Genomic DNA, 25,741 nt, shown 5'->3' on the forward strand with positions numbered 1-25,741 from the left:
AACTGAACTGCTGTAATGTGGGGCTTGCTTGCATATAAAACCAGGTATTGTGCAATGAGGTAGGATCAACTAATTATTGGCCTCCGTGGTAAAGAAGTCCCCAGATAGTAGTGACCATAATTTGGTTGAATTTTACATTCAGTTTGAGAGGGAGAAGAATGGACGCAAGACAAATGTCTTAAATTTAAATGGGGGCAATTATAGCATAGCTAGCTAAAGTGAACTAGCAAATTAAGAGAATGATCACACAAAATGTAGTGGCAGACATTTAAAGGGATCTTTTAAAATAGACATTGCAGGGAGAAAGTAAGAGGTCCAAGTGATGGTCCCAGGTTAATTAAAAATTGTTAAAGATAGTATCAAGGAATATAATTGTTCAAAAATGGGTGGTGCTTCAGAAAATTGGACAGAATGTGTTTTTATATATAAAGCAAAGAATGACTAAAAGATTTAGTAAAAATGGAAAAATTAGAATAGGAGATAAATCTGTCCAGAAATATAAAATGAGATAATAGTTTGAGATTTTTAAAGAAATGTCAACAAATTAACAAAGTATTGGTCCTTTAATATAGAAAATGGATTTGGAAATTATTATTGGAAAACAAAGATGGCAGATTAAATCAGATATTTTACATAGATGTAATTTCTAAAATGGAAGGGAGAGGAACTCAACAAAATTACAATCATGAAGGAAGTAGTACTGAGTAATAGTTGGCATTGTGAAATGAGACTCTGGGTCCTGATGGACTTCATCCTAAAATCATAAAAGAATTGGTGGATGAAATGGTTAGAACAGTACAGCGCTGGACAGGTCATTCAGCCCACAATGTTGTGTGGATCTTGACGCCAATTAAAATTGAATGTCCTCCTATATCATCATCCATATTCCTCCATTCCCTTCATATTCATGTGTCTATCTGAAGGCCTCTTGAACTCCACCAAACTGCCTGATTCCATTACTACCCTTGGTAACCCATTCCAGACACTTACCACTCTCTGCATACCCCACCCAACCTTAAAAATATGTCCTCTGGTGTTTGACATTTCTACCCTGGGGAACAGATTCTGACTGTCTACCCTATCTATGCCTCTCATTATTTTCAGGCCTCCACTCAGGCTCCAATGCTGTAGGGAGAACAACCCATGTTTGTCTAGCCTTTCCTTATAGCTCATACCCTCTAATCCAGGCAGCATCCTTGTAAAACTCTTCTATATCCTTTCCACAATCACCACATCCTTCCTATAATGAAGTTTTGTATAGCTGCAGCATGACTTCCTTAATCTTATAATCGACACCCCTACCAATGAAGGCAAGCATGCCATATGCCACCTTTATCATCTTATTCACTTTTGTAGCCAGTTTCAGTGAACTATAGAACTGGACCCCAAGATCCATCTAACTCAATACTATTAAGGGGCCTACCATTAACTGTATACTTTCTCCTTTCACTTAATCCAGTCAAGTTTAAGGTGTTACACTCCCAAAGTGCAACACCTTACACTTGACTGGATTAAACTCCATCTGTCACTGCTTTGCCCATATCTGTAACTGATCTATATCCCACTGTATTCTTTGATAGTCCTTTACACTGTCCACAACTCCTCCAATCTTGCTGTCATCCGTAAACTTGCTAATGCCCCCATCTACATTTTTATCCAAAACTTTGATACATATCACAAACAAAAGGTCCCACGATCAATCCTTGTGGAACACCACCGGTCGCAGACCTCCAGCCAGAATAACAGCCTTCCACCCCTACTGTCTTCTATAGACAAGCCAGTTCCGAATCCAAACTTGCAATTCACCCTGGATCTCATGCACCTATATCTTCTGAATCACCCTACCATGAGGGACCTTATCAAATGCTTTCCTAAAGTTCATGTAGATAATGTCCACTGTCTTGCCCTCATCAAGCATCTTTGTCACCACCTCAAAAAAAAACTCAGTCATGTTTGTAAGGCATGAACTGCCCCGTACAAAGCCTTGCTGAATGTCCCTGAGCAGGCCATGCCTTTCCAAATGTGTATAACTCTTATCCCTCAGTATCCTCTCCAGTAGCTTCCCTACCACTAATGTGAGGCTCACTGGCCTGTAATTACTTAAATTAAGCATATTTCCCTTGAACATAGGAACAACATTTGCTACTCTCTAGTCCTCTGGGACGTTGCCTGTTGCAAGGATCCTTGTCAAAACCGCAGCAAGCTCCTCACTTGCTTCTTTCAATATTCTGTGATATAGGCCATCAAGCCCTGGAAACTTACCTCCCTTGATTCTTTCCAGAAGACCCAGCAATGTCCCAGCACATCAGCATGCCCCATCTGTTTTCACAATCCTCCAAATCCTTCTTGGCAAATATCAAAGCAAAGTACTCATTTAAAACCTCAGCCATTTGCTCTGTCTCCAAGCACAAATTCCCTCAGTTATCCTCTTTTTCTAGATGTAACTAGAAAATGCCTTGGTAATCTCCTTGATCCTGTTTGCCGAGGACATTTTCATGGCCTCTTTTGGCCTTCCTAATCACCTGCTTGAGCACTTTCCTGCTATCTTTATATTCCACAAGAGCCCAGTCTGATTTTAGTTTCCTAATCCTTGCATATGCTTCCTTTATTTTCCTGACTAAATTTAGGACTTCTTGGGTCATGCAAGGTTCTCTTACCTTACCATCCTTGTCCTTACTCATCAGAACATGCTGATCCTGAACTCTGATCAGCTGGGATTTAAACAGGTGTGGACTTGTCCAACAGCAGCTGCTCCCAATCAACGCCCCTTAGCTCTTGTCTTATGTCGTCATAATTTGCCCTCCCCCAATTTAGTACCTTCCCGCAAGATCCAATAATCTCCTTACTCCTAACTATCTTAAAACATAATGAGTTGTGGTCACTATTCCCATAATGTTCACCCATGATCGGGTCTGTCCCCTGGCCTGGCTCATTTCCCGAAACTACATCCAGTATGTTTTCTCCTCTAGTTGGACTCTTACATACTGTTTCAAGAACCCCTCTTGGATGCACTGAAGAAATCCCGCCCCACCTAAGCTTCTTGTATTAGTAAGTTCCAGTCAATAATGGGGAAGTTAAAGTCCCCCACTATGACAACCCTTTTGTTTCTGCACTTTTCCGTAATCTGTCTACATACAGTATCTGTTCCTCCACCTCTTGGTGACTATTGGGGGGCCTATAGTGTACTCCCAGTTATGATCCATTAGTTTGAGTTTTCCAAAATTCCCTCCACCATCAGATTTCTGAATGACCCATGAACACTACCTCAATATTCCTTTTTTGAACTATTCATTTATTTTTGTAATTTATATATAGTTGTCTTTGCACTGTACTGCTGCTGCAAAACAGCCAATTTCACGTTATATGTCAGTGATAATAAATCTGATTCTGCACGTTCTATTATATTGGAAAATAACAAATGTAATTCCTTTATTCATAAAGGGAAGAAGATGAATAGCAGGAAGCTTGGTCAGTTACCTTAACAGTTATTATAGGAAAAATGCTATAAGCTAAAATAAGGATGTTATAGCAGGGCATTTAGAAAAAAATCACTTCATCATGGTTTTGTGAAAGAGAAATCCTGTTTGACCAATTCATTGAGTTCTTGGAAGAACTACTGTGGTTTGGGTAAAGGTGAAATGGTGGATATACTGTAATTGGATCTCCAGAAGACATTTGATTAAAGTGCCACATCAAAGATTATCTCTGAAAAGCTCGTGATCTAAGAGGTATCTTATTAGCGTGGGTAGAATATTGGCTAGCTAACAGGAAACTAGAACATGCGTAAGTGGGTCTCTTTCTGGTTGGCAAAATGAAATGAGTGGTGTGCCACAGGGATTGGTGGTGAGGCCTCAACATATTTGCAATTTGTATAAATGACTTTGAAGGAACTGAATATATGGTTGGTAAATTTGCTGATAACACAAAGCTGGATATGAAAGCAAGTTGTGAAGATGATGCAAGGAGGCTATCAAGGGATATAGATAGGTTAAATGAGTGGACAAAGATCTTGCAAATGGAGTACACTGTGGGGAAAAATGCAAAATTGTCCATTTTTTTTGGCAGGAGAAATAGAAAAGAAGCATGTTATCTAATCAGTGAGAGATGGCAAAACTCATCGATGTAGAGAGACCAGTGTGTGCTACTGCACAGTTCATAAAAGGCTAGAATGCCGCTATAGTAAGTAATTAGGACAGATATTAGAATGTCATAATTTCCTGGATGGGGAAGGCAGAAGTAGGGAGGTTATGCATCGCAGGGCATTGGCAAGACTACATTGAGCACTGTATATAGTTTTTGTCATAATTAAGGAAGGATGTTCATATTTAGGAAGCAGTCCAAACAAGGCATACCAGATGGATTCATGGAATGGGGAGTTTGATTTGGGAGGAAAGGTTGTACATGCTAGATTTGTACCTGCTGGAGTTCTGGGGGAATTGATTGAAACATGCAAGATCCTAAAGTGTTTTCATAGTTAAGAATATGGAAATACGAGTTCCCTTTATAGGAGAATCTAGAATAAGGGGTCATCCATTTAAGACAGATGAGCTGTTTTCTTTTTCCACTCTAAGGGTTGTGAGTCTTTGAAACTTTCCTCCTCAGAGGGTGTAGAAGTGGCATTTTTGAATATTTTTAAGATGGGTAAATTGATTTTTGATGAACAATATCCTAAAAGGGCGAAAGGTCATCAGGGGTTGAGGGAATGTGGTGCTGCAATCGGATCTGCCATGATCTTATTAAATGGCAGAACAGTCTCAAAGGTGGTCTACTCCTGCTTATCTGTATGTTTGTATTGGAAATTTGTGAGTTATTTGCACTAACGAGCCAATTATCTGATACTTGAAAGAATCAGATTGATAGAAGCACATTCCGTCACGTTGTGACCTTCATGCTGTTAATCATTCTGTGAGAAATCACTGGCCAATGAATGAAGTCAGGATCTGACTGGTTTTCCATCCCATTTCAGCTTAAGATATTCATTTTATTGGCTGTGATACCTCATCCAGCTCTCCAGCTGGCGTTCAATTATACGTCATCTTTAACGCAGTAAGATTCCCCGAAGCATGTTGGCATATGACAAGATTGAATTTGATGCAGCTTCTGCTTTATTTAGATCAGCATCAGCTTAGAAAATTTGCATAAACCCACAAAACAAATGAGGAAGCTTCTTCTGGAATTGTAAATTTTTGGGGGGAATAATTGCAGGATTTTAAAACAGATGTTTTGTTGAATCTGAGGTTTTATTACTGGACTTTTTCTCAGATGTAACAGAACCCACTTCTTACAGTGTTTTATTCTGAAGAAAGTAATGTCTGGTTTCAGTATCCTCAACTTCTTCATCTCTATCTCATGATACATTTGTTTGTTTTAAGCTTGGACCACATGGGGACTTTAAACTAAAGTGACAGAGGTCAGGCAGCATAATTGATTTTGGCTTTCTTTTTGAATTATTACTATTACCACTGAAGGAGGAGAAATTCATATTTGCTGGTCCATTTCAAATGGTTTATTTTGTAGTTATCTGATATTAAATTTGCACTACTTTCCTTTCAATGGATTTACTGCCAGTAATGGTATTGATAAAGCTACAGTGATAATTACAGATCTGAAATTTTACTTTTTTTTGGGGAAGCCTTGTTTCATTCATGTGAGTTGAGTTGAGTTCAGGCTTCCAGCAAAATTACATTAGAAGAGCAACTTTGAAATCTTTGCTGTTTGGGAATTTTATTTGCGGCATGTTTATAACTTGGATATGCAGTGTGCATAATTTTACAGAAAATTGTTATATGTTCAAGAATCGTGATCTTTTTTGCATCTACATCTTGCCAGTGGCATTTAAAAGTTCCAAAAGCCACAGGTTAGCACAGACCAATGTTCACACTTCAGTTCATTGGAAGGCAAGTTTCCACTGAGGCATAAGAAAGACAGAATATCGTGTTGAGTAAAACGGTAAGTGGTGATTACCTATGACACACTTAGGCTTTAAAAATAGAAAAATGACAGAAGGAAATAAAGGTGAAGAAGATGGCAAATTCCATGAATTTTATATTCATAAGAAAGAACAAGTTGGCAGAGGAGATTTTGAAGTGACTATTCATTGTAACAATGAGGTTGTAGTTGGTAGGCAGTTTATGTAGGATGAAATGAACAAGAGTAGGAAGTTCAGAGAAACACCAACTTCAGTGGTGTCAGTAAAATTGAGAGAAATAAGTTTGCAAGATTAGAAATTAGTGTGTGAGAGAGATCACAAGAGAAGACAAGGGAGCAGAAGTAGGCCATTCGGCCCATCGAGTCTGCTCCAAGGAAAAGGGGGAAAAAAGAAAAATAAATGAGAAATGGCGGGGGGGGGGCAGGCACAAAAAAACAACAACACACTATTCTAACCCCAATTTCCAGCCTTATCCCCATATCCCTTGATACCCCGACTATTTAGATATCTATCTATCTCTTCCTTAAACACCTCCAATGATCTGGCCTCCACTGCTTTACGTGGCAAGGAATTCCACAAATTCACCACCCTCTGGCTAAAGAAATTTCTCCTCATCTTTGTTTTAAACCTGTACCCTCTAATTCTAAGATTGTGCCCTCTGGTCCTAGACTCACCCACCAAGGGAAACAGCCTAGCCACATCTACTCTGTCCAGTCCTTTCAACATTTTAAATGTCTCTGAGGTCCCCTCTCATTCCTCTGTACTCCAGTGAGTACAGTCCAAGAGCTGACAAACGCTCATCATATGTAAGCCCTTTCATTCTGGGAATCATCCTCGTAAATCTCCTCTGAACCCTCTCCAACATCAGCACATCTTCCCTAAGATATGGGGCCCACAACTGTGCACAGTATTCCAAATGAGGCCTCACTAGTGCCCCGTAGAGCCTCATCAACACTTCCTTACTTTTATACACTGTACCTCTCGAAATGAATGCCAACATAGCATTCGCTTTCTTTACCACCGTTCCGACCTGGTGGTTAACCTTTAAGGTATCCTGCACGAGTACCCCCAAGTCCCTTTGTACTTCTGTAGTTTGAATTTTCTCTCCTTCTAGATAATAATCTGCCCATTTATTTCTGTTTCCAAAGTGTACAACTGCACATTTCTCAACATTGAATCTCATCTGTCATTTCCTTGCCCATTCTCCTAAACTATCTAGGTCTCTCTGCAACCTTCCTGTCTCCTCAATACTCTCTACTCCTCCACCTATCTTGGTGTCATCCACAAACTTAGCCACAAAACCATTTACTCCATCATCCAAATCGTTAATGTACAAGGTAAAAAGAAGCGGCCCCAACACCGACCCCTGCGGAACACCACTAGTAACTGGTAGCCAACCAGAACGAGATCCTTTTATTCCCACCCTTTTCTTCCTGCCAGCCAGCCAATGCTCCACCCATTCTGTTATCCTTTGGCTTTTAAGAATCTGAGGTTCTTGGCAGTCATCCCACATGTGAGTGCAGTATTTAGACCTTGGCCAATTTTGGTTGAGGGATATTAGTTGTAAAGGAGTTACTTTTAGTTTAAAAGAACAATTTTAGTTTCTATTAAGGTGCTTTAGCATGTGGTTTATTGTGCAAGTTCATTTATGGTTAATGAAAATTTTAGTGAAGCCACATTCATCTATGAAGAATCAACATTTGTAGGGGTCACACTTCCTGGTTAACTGAAAAAGCTGTGGGCAGTCAATACCACAGATTAGATAGATTCTCCTCAAAAATCCACTGATATTTTGCTAACTACTTTTTGAGCAGCAATCCTACAAACATCAGTAGACCACTCAGTGCCTTTTGCTTAACTTGTGCATCATTCCTGTACCTGAACTTTGCATTTGGCTGCAAACAATGCAGGACCTTTTGTTAATATGTTTCAGGAGTCTCCTGTCCATTTCAGGCAGGTATCCCAAGTCACTGGCATCCAGTGAAAATTTTGGTGTAGTTGAGTGCTTTAGTGGGTGTCTGTTGAATTTTTATTTTGACACCCAGCAACATTTTGGGCAGCACAGTGGTGCAACTGGTAGAGCTGCTGCCTAGCAGCACCAGAGATCCAGGTACATTTTTGACCTCGTACTGTAAATGTTCTCTCTTGACCGCAAGGGTTTCTTCTGAGTGTTCTGTTTTCCTTCCATATCCCAAAGACACATAGGTTGGTCAGTTAATTGGCCTCTGTAAATTGTCCCTAATGTGGAAATAGGTGGTACAATCTGGAGAGAATTAAGGACAATAAAATTAAAAATGGGATTAATGTAGGATTAGTGTAAATTAATGTAAACCACAGTTTTGTCCAATTAGATGTTGGAAATGCAGCAGATTTTACCTTTGCCTCTTGAACTTTTCCAGAACTTTCTTGGTATGCTCCAGTCCTCCATTGGATCGCCACATAGGTGGTGGAGATTAAACCAATCTTGCAGACTGAGTTGTCAAAACACACATCAAATTCTCAACAATGTGACATGTGGATATTTAACAAGCAAAACAAAATTGATTCTACTGCAAAGAGTTTCAAAGAACCAGGTTTATGGGCTAGTTTATATTCAATTTCGATTTAGTTACAATTAAATGGGATGTAAAAGAGATCACATATTATTACTGCATATTAAATTTAAAAAAACACTTGCAGACTGAGTTGTCAAAACACATCATCTTTCACTGGTGTCATTGCTGATTGGTTTTGGCTCTTGGTTTCGGCTCTTGGTTTCTAGGTATCTCCAATTTAAAATTAGCTGTCATAAATTTAAATTCCTACCCGGATTTCCTCATCCCAATCTCTATAATCCTTATTATAATTTGTTGGCAAATGGTGTGCAGTGAATCAACAGGAAAGCTTTTGTATACTGCAACATAGACTGGCCATCTTAAACTTTAACACGTCTTATCCTAATAATCCATAGTTTCTTCAAATACAGAGTAAAAGCTCTCTGAAAAGTTTATATTTATCTTACTGAATCTCATCAATTCATATGTTAAAACATGCTTTATAGTAGGATCAAATTCTCTACTTTCACTGACTAATCACTGCAATTTATTTGGATTTTCTGTTTTTTTAATTTAATATGCAGTAATAATGTGATCTCTTTTACATCCCATTTAATTGTAACTAAATCTAAATTGAATATAAACTAGCCCATAAACCTGGTTCTTTGAAATTCTTTGCAGTAGAATCAATTTTGTTTGGCTTGTTAAATGTCCACATGTCACATTGTTGAGAACTTGATAAACACTTGCCAAAATATAACTTTTCTTTTGGTCTGTGGATGTCAATGACAGGATCAGATTTATAACCTGTCTCAAATTGCCCTTGAGAAAGTGCCGAAGAGCCACCTTTACAAATGACCTTTTTGAACCCCTGCATTTGTGGTGAATGTGCTGCCAGAATACTGCTGGGTAGGGAGTTCCAGGATTAAGATCCAGTAACATTGAAGAAATAGTGTTATTTTTCCAAGTCATAGGAACCTGCAGCAGTGATGTTTCCATGCACTTGCTGCCATTGTCCTTCTAGATAAAATAAGATATCTTTATTAGTCAGATGTACATTGAAACACACAGTAAAATGCATCTCTTGTGTGGAGTGTTCTGGGGCAACCTGCAAGTGTCACCATGCTTCTGGTGCCAACGTAGCATGCCCACAACTTCCTAACCTGTACATCTTTGGAACATGGGAGGAAACCGGAGCACCCAGAGGAAAACCACGCAGACACGGGGAGAACGTACAAACTCCTTACAGACAGCGGCTGGAATTGAACCCGCGTTGCTGGAGCTGTAATAGCGTTACGCTACACTACTGTACCTGTCTAGTAACTGAGGTTTCAAGTTTGTGAGGTGCTAATAACTTAAAGTAACAGCAGTACATTTTGTCGATGGTACACACTGCAGCTGATAGTGGAGGGAATGAACATTTAGGATGGTGAATGTAATGCCAGTCAAACGGGTGCTGTGTCATGAATGTTGTTAGACTTCTTGATTGTTGTTGGACTCATCCAGGCAAGTTGAAGAAACGTGCTCTTAAGTTGTGTCTTGTAGATAGTGGAAAGGCTTTGGTGTGTGGTAAGCTGGGTCACTTGCCACGGCATAACAAGCTTCTAACCTGCTCTTGTGGGTGATCCAGTTGAGTTTCTAGTCTGTGGCAACTCCAAGAATGTTGAATATGTTGATGGTGGGAGACTTGGGGAGGGAAATGCATTTGAAAATCAACAGTAGATGGTTAGACTCTCTTATTGAAGACTGTCATTGTGGTGCAAATGTTGTTCACAGCTTTACTTTGTCAATCCTGTTTTAAATATTGATTTTTATTTTGTCTTAAAATATGAAAATTAATAAGCCATTTGCAAGTCAAGATTTAAGCGGCTGCTGAGAACATAATCTAGTTATTTCAAACACATGGGCTTCTCAAAGAAGAACAAATGGCAGCACCGAGGATGCTGTGCTCTAATAACTGTATCTCCAGTTTTCATGACTGTTTCTTAAGCATTATTATTAATCATTTGTTAATAACTCTATGAAGATTTTCAACTGAACACTTCTATATAAAAAAAAGTATTAGATAATGTTAACTAATTTTTTCCCCTTTTCAGGTGTTTTTAATTATACACTATAGGCCATTGGTGAATTCTTTGGCCGATGTAATCTTGAATGGGGACCTTTCGATGTTCACACTTCATTCGGAACAGGATGCATTGAAACGCTCAGTAAGTCTGTTTTCTTCCTGTTCAGTTGAAATGAATATCCAATTCCTGTTACTGATTTAATGAGCAGAGGTTCTTCATTCCTTGTAATGTCTAAGCTTTTCCAGTCTCTTACCTTTATAAATCCATGTTTTCCATTATTCTTGTTCTTGATTTTCATATGATAGCCTTTATATTTAAGTGATTGTTAGATGAATTTAATGAAACATTTTTGATAAGCAGTATATGTAAAAGAAATCGTGGAACATTATATTGAACAATACTTGGAACAAGCTAAATATTCAGAATTATGCTGAAACCATGGCATCATTTGAACTACTTAAACTATTCTGCAAATAAAACTGGAAAAGGAGAAACTTCCATTGAGGCATAATCTTTTGTTTCATCCAATAAAAAAAATTGCAGATGTTTTCATGTTCCAGTTGCTAAGTGCTTATCTTTCATTTTTATAATTACTAAACTGGCATCTTTACATGTTTTGACTGAGCTTTTCTTAAGAAGTAGCACTTTTAAAGGTGCATTTAGCTTTAGTAAAATAAATTTTTAAAAGTGTGTGATAGTAAAGACTAAAATGCAGTACAAGATTTTACACAAATCATGGCCAGCTCTTTGGACAAGAGGTAGTTTGTCATTGAATAAAATCCAACAAATGGATTGTAGTTTTTTTTTACAATCCCTGCCACTAATTCTCCAATGTTCAGATTTTGGAATGTTTGCCTTGTTAATTTGCATAGGTGAAGGAAACTTTAATGCTCTGTATATTTTGCTGTGCCATTTGCACATCTATTGTAATTATTTTTTTTAGCCAAATACAGAATGTTCCTTCCCTTTTTTAATTTCTGTAGAACAGATTCTGTTGGTCCCTGGACTGGGAGTGACTTGCATGGTTAGAAATGTAGTTGGAGTGTCCCTTGGTAAGAATATTAATAAGACAAATGAGTTTCAAAAGCTCTGAATTGAATTGCCTTGGCTTATTCTTTCTGTTTTTAAGTTTTACAGGCAATGTATAAATTTCTACAGGGCAGTAATTTATTTAAGAAGATCTTTTCAAATTCAGTTAACTGCTGTTATAAAAGCATAAAATAATGAGAAAGTGAAACAGGTTAATCATTACCTTCAAGAGGTTATACTGACTCTTGTACTTAAGAAGCAGGCTCCTGGGACATTATATTTTTGTAATAATTCAAGTTATTTGGGAACAACAATTGAACTTTTCAATTAAATTTTCAATTTGGAAGAAAGTGGGAAATGTCCACTTCCCAGTAGAACTCTGGCAAATAACCTTTCAGTTTTAGTATCCTGAAAATTGTCCATTTGTTAGTAAAGTGTCATCAACTCTAATCTATTAATATTCTTCTTCTGCTTTCTTGCTGCTCTGACCCCCCCTCTGGCTTGTAGCTTTTTCCAACTTCACTGACTAGTTCTTCATCTGAACCAAAGGTCTGTAATTTTGAATATTTTTAACTGTGGTTTAAAATTTATCCAGCAGCTTTTGGATAATGAAATGACATGGCTTTTAAAACCAAACTGATTTGTGTTTCTGATTTGTGTTCCTGTTGTTATTCGGTGACATGCTCAAGATATATATAAGCATGAACTTAGAGAGGTACTTTTTCAATGTTAAAGTAAATGAAGTAACAAGGGTTAAACATTTTGTTTGGCTGCAGACAGGATTTAAATGATGGAATTAGGGAAATGAGACACTGGGCTCACCTGTCTTATTCTTGAAAGAAATGAGAACTAAATGGTAAAAGTTTGCTGGAAGGCAGTTAATATTTTTGTAAATAAAGCCATGTAAGTTTGATTTGAATATTTTATAGTCATTAGAGTTGTACAACGCAGAAGCAGGCCCTTCGGCCCAACTCATCCTCGCCAATCAAGGTGCTTACCTGAGCTAGTCCCATTTGTGTGTACTTCCTATCTATGAATCTTTCCAAATATCTTTTAAACATTGTAACAGTACCCACAACAATTGACAAATTTATCCTTGGTCTACGTGCTTTGTTGACGTGACTGTTGCACACTTGAGTTACTATTGAGCAATCTGCCAGAAGTGATGACAATGTTGAGCTCATTTTTATAATGACCTCTGGTTGAAAAGCCTGCCAACACATGTCAAGACTGATTGTGCTGATATATGTTTCAAAAGTTCAAGAGGATAAGAAGTATGGTGGTAGCATTGATATCTGTTTCAAAAGTTCAAGAGAATAAGAAGTATGATTACAGTATTGGAGATATCATTTCTGATTTTAATTTCAGTGTTGCAGCTAGTACTGAAACCTATTGAGAGCATTCAAATGAATGAAAGAAAGGCACAGTGAGTTGGGACAAGATAGATAATTCAGAGATGGAATGATAGTTGGCACAAAAATCTACTGTGATTATTTTGAGCTCTGAATAATAACTAATTTAGGTGAGAATAATGGGTTTAGGCAAGAGTGGTTTAAAGATGTATTGAAAAGAAGCCAGGGATTAGGCAGAAATTAAGGCCTGATTAAGTTGAACAACATTTGTGAGATATCATCATAACCACAAACTAAGGAGTTTGAAACTACTCTTTTAAATGAGTTTGGAAGAGATTTTGGCAAGGCCAGAATAAAAGTAGCATTGATTGGGGGCAAGCGGGGCCTTAAGATGAAGGTGGAAAGGAGATATAAATTGTGAAGAAAAGGAGGGAAGCCAAACATTAAAATGCTGTCCTGCATGAGACATGATCACAACTACTTAGCTAAAGGCTACTCTGTGTGTTTGAAAATGGTCTTAATAGGGATAAGAATTGCATTCATTAGAGATTCAGGTCAAGTGGAATATTGCAACAATGATTCATGGTACCTGAATGAGGATGCTGTACAGGTTTTCTATAGATCTGTGCAAGCTAGAACACCCTTTCATCCAGTGGTTATGCTTCTTTATACAGTTGTGATGCACTATAATTCTTAAACTATAGGGTGCAGTGGAAGCCCACAGTTACATTACTGTGTGAAATGAATAACTTGGTACTCTCATTGCAGTTAACGTCCATTCTTCAGAATATTTCAGGTATCAATCAAAATGTTCCTTTTTGAAACCAGTGATTTCTAAAACTTGACAGTTCATCATTATCTAAAAAGGAAAATACTGATTGTTACTTCAAAATAGTCGTGATTTGAATGAGTTTTATGCAGATTGCAATTTCATTTTTGGTCTAGTTGTGGAATATTTTTGTAAGAGTTTCATACTTAACATGAATTTAATAATCAAATTGGAGCTTTGTACAAGAGCAATGTGTATTTTTCATGATGGATATTTAAACATACCATGTTAAGATAACGGGAAACCTTAGTCACTGTGTATCATTTATTCTGAAGAAGCCCTTCAGTTGTGTAGATAAAAGAGACTGCAGATGCTGGAATCAAGAACAAAAAACAACACTGGAAGAACTCAGCAGGTCAAGCAGCATCTATGGAGGCAAAATATGCAAGTCGGTGTTTCAGGGCAAGACCCTGCGTCAAGACTGAGAGGGAATTGGAAAGATTGTCTGTATATAATAGTACCAGGGGATGGGACAGAGGTGGAACCAGATGGGGAGGGGATGGCAGTGATGAACAAAGGAAAAAGAAAATTAGATGGACAGATGAGTGTGTGTGGGAGGAGAGACCAGCGATTATGTTATCTGAAATTGGAAAATTTAATGTTCATAGCATTGGGTTATGTGTTACCCAAGTAAATTGTGAGATTACGTTCTTCCAATGGGGAAGGCCAAGGGTAGAAAAGTCAGTCTGGGGGAGTGGGAAGGTGAATTAAAAAGACGTGCAACCGGTAGCTTGAAGTGGCTGTTGTGGACAGAATATATGTGCTCTGCAAAATGATTGCCTAGTCTATGTGTGGTCTCACAATGTTGAGAGGAGGCCATATCACAGTGGGCCAGGTTGGGAGAAGTGCAAGTGAACCTCTGCCTCATCTGGAAGTGCCATTTACCTCCCTGTGGAGGCAAAAGTGAAAATAACTTATCACCTACCAGCCTCAGTTCCACCCAGCCCTCCCCCTCACCTGGTCTATCTGCCCATCATCCACTGCCTATCTGGTTCCACCTATCATCTACCAGCTTCTATCCCAACTCCAACCCCTGTGTATTGTGACGTAGTTGCAGTCTTTCCTGATGGGCTTCAACCAAAAATGTTGACTTACAACTTTTGAATCCACAAATGCTGCTTGACCCGTTGAGTTATGTAAGCATTCTGTTTCTATTCCCTTAAGTTGCTTGTAGTTCTTTTTATTCATGGGATATATACATTACTGGCAAGACCACATTTATTGCCTGCCTGTGAACTGAGTAACTATTTCAGTTATGAGTGAGTCTGGAGTCAATGCAAAGGGCAAACTGGATAAGGATGGGAAGTTTCCTTCCCTGAAAGACATTTAGTGAACTAGATGAATTTTTACGGCAACATTGAAGTTTTGTGATCACTGATTCCACCTTTCCATTCCAAATTCATGTAATTATTTTAATTTAAATTTCAAATTGGTACAATATTTAGAATAAATCTTCGCTAAATTTTATTTCATCTTCTTTCAACATATTTCATAAAATTGATAAATATGGTCAACTTGAAACTGTTTTCCAATTTATTCTATGTATTTGCAAATATTACTGCTGGTATCAATGGAAAATCTAACTAGCTGTTTGCAACCACATTTGTATTTGTGACTGAAATCAGCTAATGAACATTTGAGTGGCTATGTCTACAAATGAGAATTTGGTGCCAGGCAGTCCCTATAATTCTTTCCCTATAATTCTTTCAAGATTTGTTTTCAATTTAGGTTCATTTTTCAGAAACAATTTATTTCCAATTTTTTTTCATAAAAGTTAATGACCCAGGATTCACAGTGTCATATTTTTGGCTGAATTGTTTAATTCATATTTCTGTGGATCTGCAAATACCAACTTGCACTATATTGAACAGATTTGGTAGCCATAAATTTGTTTGGGTTATAGAGTCATACAGCATGGAAACAGGCCGTTTGACCCAACTGGTGCATGCTGACCATGATTCCCATCTAAGCTAGTCCGTTTGGCCCATATCCCTCTAAAACTTTCCTATCCATGTACCTTTTCAAATGTTGTTAACGTACCTGTCTCAACCACTTCCTCTGGCAGCTCATTCCATATACTGACCACTCTCTGGGTAAAAAAGTTGCCCCTCAGGTTCCTATTAAATCTCTTCCCTCTCACCTTAAACCTACATCCTCTACTTCTTGACTCCCCAACCCTGGGGAAAAAGCCTGTATGTGCATTTGCTCTATCTATGCCCCTCATGATTTTATATGTCTCTGAGGTCACCTCTCATTCTCCTATGCTCTAAAGAATAAAGTCCTAGCCTGCTCAACCTTTCTCTATCACTCAATCCCTCGAGTCCTGGCAGCATCCTTGTAAATCTTTTCTGCTTTCGTTCTAGATAAATGGCATCTTTCCTCCAACAGGGTGACTAAAACTGAACAGAATGCTCCAAATGCAGCCTCACCAATGTCTTGTACAACTGTACTTCTGTACTCAGTGCCCTGACAGATGAAGGCCAGTGTGCCAAAAGCCACCTTCACCACCCTCCCCAGGAACCTAACGTTTACGATGAAAGTCCTACCTTCATTTGACTTCCCACAATGCAACACCTCACACTTAACCAAATTAAACTCCATTTGCCATTCATCAGCCCACCTACCCAGCTGATTGTTATCCCTCTTTAAATCCTGATAACCATATTCACTGTCAATGACACCACCTATCTTAGTGTCATCTGCAAACTTACTAACCACGCCTTGTACATTCATAGTTATTAATAACAATTACTGCAATTAAATGTTGTATATGAAGTATCTTGTGAGGTTTTGAGGGATCCTTAATAATCTAGTTGCCATATATTATGTTCTTTGTGTGCTTGCATTGAAATCATGGTTTGATACATTGCACCATACCTTTTGATTTGACTATTAATCCATGATTTGAAAATGTAGCGTAATTGATGTCAAGGCACTTGTACCTTTTGGTTATGCAGATACAGTCATGGAGTAGTACAGCACAGAAATGGGCCTTTCAGTCTACCATGTCCATGCTGACGTTATCCATTAATACTCCTCCAACTTGCCTGTATTAGGACCATATCCTCTTAAACGTAGTAATTGTATTTGATTCCACTACCACCTCTACCAACACATTCTAGATATCAACCTATTTTCCATGTAGGGAAAAAAACAACTTTACTCTTAGATCCCCTTCAAAACTCTTTCCTTTCACCTTAAGCCTATGCCGTGTTGTTTTTGATACTCCTATCATGGGAAGAAGATTTTGATTATCTTTTGATGTACAGAGAGGTCCAAGATCATAGCTTCCTGAAAGAGGCCACACAAGTTGATAGGGTGGTAGGGAGGGCATATGGCATGCTTGCCTTTATTAGTCGAGGCATTGAGTTCCAGGGTCAGGAAGTTATGTTGCAGTTTTATAAAACTTTGGTTAGGCTGCATCTGGAGTACTGCATTCAGTTCTGGTCACCAGATTATAGGAAGGAAGTGGAGGCTATGGAATGGATGCAGAAGAGGTTTAGCAGGATGCTGCCTGGATTAAATGGCATGTGCTATAAGGAGAGGTTGGACAAACTAGGGTTGTTTTTTCTGAGCAGCAGAGGCTGAGGGGAAACCTGATAGAAATTTATAAAATTGTGAGAGGCATGCATAGACAGCCAGTATCTTTTTCCCTGGGTCAAAATGTCTAATACCAGAGGGCATGCATTTAAGGTAAGAGGGGGGGAAGTTCACAGGAAATGTGCGGGGCAAGTTTTTTTTTACAGAGGTGGGTGCCTGGAATGTGCTGCCAGGGGTGGTGGTGCGCAGAGGATGGAAGGATTTGGACCATGTGCATGCAGAAGGGATTAGGTGTCATTAGCTTAATTAGTTCAGCACAACATTGTGGGCTGAAGGGCCTGTTCCTGTGTGGTACTGTTCTGTGTTCTATACTCTACATTTGCCTTTGTATACCTCCATGTGGTCACCTGTTAGCTTCCTTTGCTCCAGGGAAAACAAACTCAGCCTATCCAAAAACTAAAGCCTTCTGATCCAGGAACATCTGCGTGAATCTCTTCTGCACTCTCTCGAGCACAATCAAATATCCTCCCGATGGTGTGGTGACCAGAACTGTATACAGTACCCTGAAGTGCAGCCTAACTAATATTTTGTAAAATTGCAACATAGCATCCTAACTCTTGTATTCTGTGCCCTGACCTTTGAAGGCAAACATGCCATATACCTTCAGCACCCTATTGACCTTTCATGGAACAATGGATTTGGATTCCTAGGTCTCTCTGTTCATCAACATTCCTTGGTGCCCTACAGTTTCCTTACTGTGTATGCCCTACCCCTATTTGACTTCCCAAAATGCATCACTTTGCACTTTTCAGGATGAAATGCCATCTGCCAATGCTTGCCCAACTTCCCACCTGATCTGTATCCTCCTGCAGATATTTAGTTTTTATTATTTTTTGTTTCTTTTCCTTCTTATTCATTTGTGGAACCTAAGCATTGTTGGCAATGTCTTTGTTCCTTGCCCATCTTCAATTGTGCTTAAACTGAATAACCATTTCAAAATGCATTTCTGAGTTAGCCACATTGCAATGGGTCTGGATTCGCATGCAGGCCAGGTGGCCTCTCACCTCCTAATTCATGCTTTGAGCTTGATTAAAGGTACAGACAAGTGAGTGGTTGGGACGAGGGATGAGAAAACAGCCATTTTCCGTTTGATTTTTCTACTTGAGAAAATCAGAAACCTGCCATTTCAAATGTTGTTTTTTCTTGTGTGTAGCACTTGCTTGGAAATGTCAGTGATTCTTGAGGCAAAAGCTGGATGTAATCACAAGAAGGAAAGACTATGACTATCTCTGTGCTTTTTAATATTTAACCATTTCTCAGCTAAATACTTGGAAACTACTCAAGTACTAGTTGGACACAAGTTTGGTATTGTGTCCAGGGAAATATTAACAGTGTGTTAAGATCTCTCTTTTTATTCAGTTGATTATTAGCTGATGGAGAAAGAGAGGAGATTAAAAAGATGGATAAATTTCTAAGAGTGAAGGTTTCTGCAACCATGCCTTTAGTTCAAATTGCACTAAAATACACAAATTGAGCACATCCCAAGACATAGGGGAGGGAAAGTTTTTCTGGAAAGTCTTCTGAAAGTATGAACACTACAGAATTGGAGAACCATGGCTATTAACATGCCCTCTGTAACTGAACAGCATTAACTTGGGTATCAGTGATGGAATTGCATTGAAGCACAGGAGTAAACCAATAGGTCAATGAGCCCTATTTCACTGCCAGCCCACCCTTCAGTTACTTTATTGCATTCTCCTCTAACTTTCCTCTAAATGCATACAGTATGTTATTCTCTCCTCAAGTGCTTCATTTCACAGTTTAAACACTCCCTAGATAAGTCTCCCCTAAATTATTTACTAAATTTGTTAATACTATATTATTGTTGTGTCCTGAGTTTTGGACCCTCCCATAGTGAAAACATCTCTTTACCCTATCAAATCTCTTAATTTTAAAGGCCTCTTTTGGGTCATCGCTCATATTATTTCCAGAGGAATGATCCTCAGCCAGTTTAGACTTTCTGCCATGATAACTGCAGATTCGCAGAAAACATTGGGTTGGATCTTCTAATGACTGGTGAGTCATCTAAACTGAATGGTCATGTGTTCTTGGGGGTATGCAGTTTCTTCCAGTATGACCCCAGGCAGAGTCTCCTGAGGCGAGGCAAGTCCTCAGTTGTTCAGCATGGTCCTGTGCAATGGCTTTACTACTTATGACACAGAAGGAGCCATTCAGCCAATCAGGTGCATTATAGAACTCTGGTTAGGCCGCATTTAGAGTATTGCCTGCAGTTCTGGTCACCTCACTACAGGAAGGATGTCGAAGCTTTAGAGAGGGTGCAGAGGAGGTTACTAGGATGCTGACTGGATTAGAGGGCATGTGCTATAAGGAGAGGCTGGACAAACTTGGGCTCTTTTCTCTGGAGTGGCAGAGGCTGAGGGGTGATCTGTTGGAAGTGTATAAAATTATGAGGGGCATAGATAGAGTGGACAAGCAATATCTTTTTCCCATTATTGAGTGATCCAATATCAGAGGGCATGCATTTAAGGTGAGAGGGGGTAGGTTCAGAACAGATGAGGGGTAAGTTTTTTACTGAGAGAGTGGTGGATGCCTGGAATGTGTGGCCTGATAGGGTGGTGGAGGCAAATTGATTTGGGGCTTTTAAGAGGGGCTTGGATGGGCACACGAATGAGAGGAAAATGGAGGGATGTGGGCATTCTGTAGGTAGGAGGGAATAGTTATGTTGGCACAACATTGTGGGCTGAAGGGCCTGTTCTGTGCTGTACTGTTCTATTCTCTGTATATGAGAGCTGTATTACTGAAGTGCTGCTGTACCAGGAATGTGTTGCTAATCCTTGCCCTTTCTGCTGTTGTACCAGGATTTGGTGTAGCCTTTGCCTTCTGTTGATGCTCTTGCAGTAATGAATCGCCCACGGCTCAGTGTGGAGAGTCTGGTATTGAGCAGGCTGGGGTGAGCATTGCAGCTACTCAGTGCAGAGATATGGAGCTCCATGCTGCATACTGGCTGGTCTGCAGTCTGGGTGTACTGACTCAACTCAGCACTGCTTAGATTGCCTCTAGTAGAGGCTCAATGCCAGCTCCTTTTGGGAGATTCCAGTGGGATACTAAGTTCCATGCAGAGTTTCAGCGTAGCAGCATAGGCCAACCCTGCCCCCACACTGCACGTTCAGGCTATCAGAAGATACACAAATGGCTAGAAGGCCATTGGGAAAAAATACCCATTGCACTATTTGGAATTTGTTGTAGTGGTTGCAAAACAAATTCCTTTATTTGCAAAAGTACTACTGCACTATGGTTGTTTCCTGGAGTATTCTTCTGATTTTTAACTACTGCTCTGTTTTAAAGTTTGTTTTGGCTTACCCCTGGAAAAAGCCAGTACCTAATTAAGTAAATTAGCATTACATTTACTGGTAACTTGTGTTTATTTTATACTAATTCACACTTGCAAAGGCTAGCTCACTTAGTCATTGTTATACTTCCTGTTTTAGTCTGGTTCATTTGTGCCTTCAATATGTTGCTTCTTCTTTATAAAGAAAGAAAACACTGGTCATGGTTGACATTGGCTTTCTGTTGGTCATTTTCTTAATACCATTATCCTAAAAATAAGAACAATAGAAATGGGTGTAGGTAATTTGGATCCTCAAGCATGCTCCACTGTTCAATATGATCATGATTCATCCTATGATTTCCCATGTATACTGATTTCTTTTCTATTTTGCTATTTAAAATTTGTTGATCTCAGCCTTGCACATACCTTGTGAATGAGCATCCATACTACTTTGAGGTAAAGAATTCCAAAGATTGGCAACTGGTGCATAAAGAAATTTCAATCCTAAATGGCTAGCTCTTTATCCACAGTCTGTGCACCAACCACTTGCTCTGGGTGCTAGACTCCCTAGCTAGAGGAAATCACCATTTGGCATCTACTGTAGCAGTTCTCTCATGATCAAAAACAAAGTGATTTTGAATTTATCGCTATTCCCTAACATAAGTTCCATTTCACATATTCCAAAAGTTTGGAGGAGCAGTTTTGATTTGTCCTTTTTTTTTTACAAACTTTTTTTGGTCATTACTGGACCATTGAAATTGAAATGTGTGTATCTGAATTATGTTTGAAAAATATTTTTTGTCCTTCAGCAGTATTTATTGGTTTAACTTTGAATGTTATAGATGAACAGAATTTTAGGTTTCTGCTTATAAATATTCATTCAACATTGAATCAAGAATTGTTTTAATGCAGAACCTGGAGCTGTTTTGCACCAAAGCTTGCAGAGATGTATTGTTTTATTTGGAATGAGATGGCTTGTACAACTTTCACAGATGCTGTTCAAGATACCTTAAGTCTGTACACCAGCTGCAAGTAAAAGCAGAAATCTTATCTGCAAATTTATCAACCAAGCATTGCACTTGCAGTACCATTTCAGGGTAAAATTCTTAGCTGGTTGTCTTTTCTATTAAGCTCCACTATAATTTGAAACATCAAGATCTAGTGCTTTCTTTTAACTTGCAAAAGATTCAGGCAGTCTGATGGCACTTAGCAAAGCAGGGCCATGGGTATATGCTGTGATTTTTCATATTACAAATTCCAGTCAAAAGTGAACCATTTCCCATGTAGAAAATGGTGTTTTTCCAAAAGGAACTGCTTACATCATGGCACAGTTCTTGTGAAGTTTGATTGTTCTGTAGCAGGTGTTTAAAGCATTGACTCCTGAGTCTAAATTTAATTTGAGTTTTCCCTTCCAAAATCTGCATTTGGGAAAGAAATAATATTTTTGTGTCTGAAGAGACAAAATCGAGTTCAATAGATGGCAACAAAAGGAAGATTCTGCAGATGCTGGCAATCAGAAATACAAACAGTAGATGCTGAAAGTACTCAGCAGGTCAGACCATATTTGTGGACAGAGAAATGGGCTACTAGTTTAGGTGGTTGACCTTGTTTCAAAACTGAGAAAGTTGCACAGGTTTTAAGGTGCAGACAAAGGCTGGTGGAGAAGAGAACTAGTTAGAATGACTGTGTTGGGATGGTAGGCAGGTGTGATTAAATGACAGAAAGGGTTGATGGTGCAATGTGAAATAGGGTAGTAGTGGGATAAGAATGGGAACAAAATATCAAGAGGAGTTTAAATGGGGAAGGAAAACAATTATCTGAGATTTCCAAAAAAAAGAACAAATCTTGAATCCTGGAAACAAATGCTAAAAGATGAAGATCATCTGAAATTGTTGAACTTAGCGTCGAGTCTGGGAAGCTGTAACATGCCTGACTGCATGGGAGGTCGAGGGCAATGGGGCCAAAGTAAGAGTGAGATGTAGAACGTGTAGATACTTGTCATGTCTGTGGACTGAATGGAGACGTTTCACAAAGTCATCACCTAGAGGATGATTAGTCTACTTAATGATGAGTGAACTGCACTGAAATAAATGCAAGTAAATTGATGCTTCAACTGGAAAGCGTTTTGACCTGGACAGTCGTAAGGAAGGAACGGAAAAGGCAAAGGAAGATCAAAAGATGATGTCTGTTGTTGAATAACGTTATTGGTGTCAGAAATTGCAGAGGTTGAATAAGAAGCCTGATGGGGTAGAAGGCAAGGACTTTGGTGAGAACAAAAGGTAGGAGCAGAAGTGTAGGAGTTGAAATGACACCAACTCTGGGCGCTGCAGATCACTGGAGAGGAATTGAGCGTTGAGACCTATTGTAAACACTGGTACGGAAGATAGCATCGCCTGATCAGAAGTGCTGACAACTCGGAACTTTGGAAAATTGAATGGCGTCTTTACAGGGAGAAAGTATATTTAAGGGAGAGTGGGAGTCGGTGGGCTTTTGGGCTGATCCCCAACCCATCTGCTGAAATTAAGGGAAAGAAAGGAAGAGTTGGAGGTGGACTGTGTAAAGGTAAGAACAGGGTCAAGAAATTGCAAGGGATTTTCCAGCTTGGGGAGACAGCAGGAAACCATACTAATGCGATCTTCTATATACTAGGAGAAGCTGCATGAGGGGACCAGAGTAACATTGAAATAAACAATAGTCCATTTACCCCACAAAGGAGCAGGCATAGCTTTGAACCCAAACAGGTTTGCCTGAGCATCTTTATTTGAAGGAATTAGTAAATTGAATGGCGAGTTTTTCATTTAGGAACAAGTTCAAGCAGGCAGAGAAAGGTGGTAAAAGGGGAGTTGGACCTCTAACCAAGGGAGAAGTGAAGAGGCCCTGATGGGGGTTGGCGAGTAGGGAGATTGGACATATTAAAAATGAGTTGGGTTTCAAACACTGACGCATTTGCTAATGGAGGATAGTAAGTGGGAATCAGGAAGAGGTATCCTTGTCCATGTTTAATCTGATACCATATTCTCATCATTCTTGCATGTGTATGTTAAGTTTTTGTGCATTGGTGATTAAAATGGTATGACAAACTGTGTGGCTATTTATTGATTATTGATTTATTTATTTGATTACTGAATGTTTGATATAAAAATGCATGTGTCATTAATTTGGTTTGGTTCATTATTGTCACTTGTACCGAGGTACAGTGAAGAGCTTGTCTTGCAAACTGATAGTACAGGTCAATTCATTACACAGTGCAGTTACATTCTGTTAGTACAGGTAAAAACAATAACAGTACAGAATAAAGTGTCACAGCTACAGAGTGCAATGTAATAAGGTGCGAGGTCACAACAAGGCAGATCGTGAGGTCAGAGTCCATCTCATTGTATAAGGCAACTGTTCAATAGTCTTATTACAGTGGGGTAGAAGCTGTCCTTAAGTCTGATGATATGCGCCTTCAGGCTCCTATATCTTCTACCTGATGGAAGAGGAGAGAAGAGAGAATGTCCCAGATGAGTGGGTCTTTGATTATGCTGGCTGCTTCACCAAGCTTCACCAATACAGCGAGAGGTAAAGACAGAGTCCGAGGAGGGGAGGCTGGTGTCCGTGATGTGCTGTGCTGTGTCTACAACACTCTGCAGTTTCTTGCGGTCCTGGGCAGAGCAGTTGCCATTGAGGAGTATTAGCTTTATTTATGGTAAAGTAGCTCATAATAAATTAAGCCAGTAGGAGCTAATTTCTTGCATTATCAAGCCAATGCAAAACAAAATTAGTGATATTTTACATAGGCTACTTTCCCATTAGTAGTTTTTTTTTTAAAAATATGAAATATATCACAAGACAAGGGAGCAGAAGTAGGCCATTCGGCCCATGGAGTCTGCTCCAAGGAAAAGGGGGAAAAAAAGAAATGGTGGGGAGGGGGGAAGGGGGAAGAATACTATTCTAATCCCAATTTCCAGCCTTATCCCCATATCCCTTGATACCCCGACTATTTAGATATCTATCTATCTCTTCCTTAAACGCCTCCAATGATCTGGCCTCCACTGCTGTACGTGGCAAAGAATTCCTCAAATTCACCACCCTCTGGCTAAAGAAACTTCTCCTCATCTGTTTTAAACCTGTACCCTCTAATTCTAAGATTGTGCCCTCTGGTCCTGGACTCACCCACCAAGGGAAACAGCCTAGCCACATCTACTCTGTCCAGTCCTTTCAACATTTTAAATGTCTCTGAGGTCCCCTCTCATTCTTCTGTACTCCAGTGAGTACAGTCCAAGAGCTGACAAACGCTCATCATATGTAAGCCCTTTCATTCTGGGAATCATCCTCGTAAATCTCCTCTGAACCCTCTCCAACATCAGCACATCTTCCCTAAGATATGGGGCCCACAACTGTGCACAGTATTCCAAATGAGGCCTCACTAGTGCCCCGTAGAGCCTCATCAACACTTCCTTACTTTTATACACTGTACCTCTCGAAATGAATGCCAACATAGCATTCGCTTTCTTTACCACCGTTCCGACCTGGTGGTTAACCTTTAAGGTATCCTGCACGAGTACCCCCAAGTCCCTTTGTACTTCTGTAGTTTGAATTTTCTCTCCTAGATAATAATCTGCCCATTTATTTCTGTTTCCAAAGTGTACAACTGCACATTTCTCAGCATTGAATCTCATCTGCCATTTCCTTGCCCATTCTCCTAAACTATCTAGGTCTCTCTGCAACCTTTCTGTCTCCTCAATACTCTCTACTCCTCCACCTATCTTGGTGTCATCCACAAACTTAGCCACAAAACCATTTACTCCATCATCCAAATCATTAATGTACATTTGAATTCTTAAGATTTCAGTAAAATTTTTCCTTCTGGGATTAATGTGCTATGAAGAATTGTAAAATTTTCATTGACTTTATTAAATAGATTTCTTCTAGAATTTTAAGCATTTATTTTGGAAAATTGGGCCTACCTTTGTAAAAAAAAAATCTGAGTAGATATTTTTCAAAATAAAAAAAACTAAATTTGCACCATTTCTTGCCTCAGTACCATTATACTAACATCTGTTTTGTGGAGGTAGGATGACACTCTATTCTCTTCAGTATTGGCTGTTATAGATTTCACCTTTCTTCC

At 39.2% G+C, this 25,741-nt stretch overlaps 1 protein-coding gene across 3 annotated transcripts in view; it reads left to right on the plus strand.

Moving 5' to 3' along the window:
- Nucleotides 1–25,741, plus strand: part of clec16a (C-type lectin domain containing 16A) — a 180,055-nt gene that overhangs the window by 46,790 nt on the left and 107,524 nt on the right. For 2 of the 3 annotated variants that reach the window (XM_052021127.1, XM_052021128.1), the window contains exon 9: nt 10,560–10,673. In XM_052021127.1, coding sequence (XP_051877087.1) covers nt 10,560–10,673 — 114 coding nt within the window. Of the gene's footprint in view, nt 1–10,559; nt 10,674–12,068; nt 12,111–25,741 lie in introns of all 3 variants that reach the window. The other variant, XM_052021126.1, reaches the window with a different exon arrangement.

The sequence above is a fragment of the Pristis pectinata genome, chromosome 8 (genome assembly GCF_009764475.1).
Source record: "Pristis pectinata isolate sPriPec2 chromosome 8, sPriPec2.1.pri, whole genome shotgun sequence".
Classification (NCBI taxonomy): Eukaryota; Metazoa; Chordata; class Chondrichthyes; order Rhinopristiformes; family Pristidae; genus Pristis; species Pristis pectinata.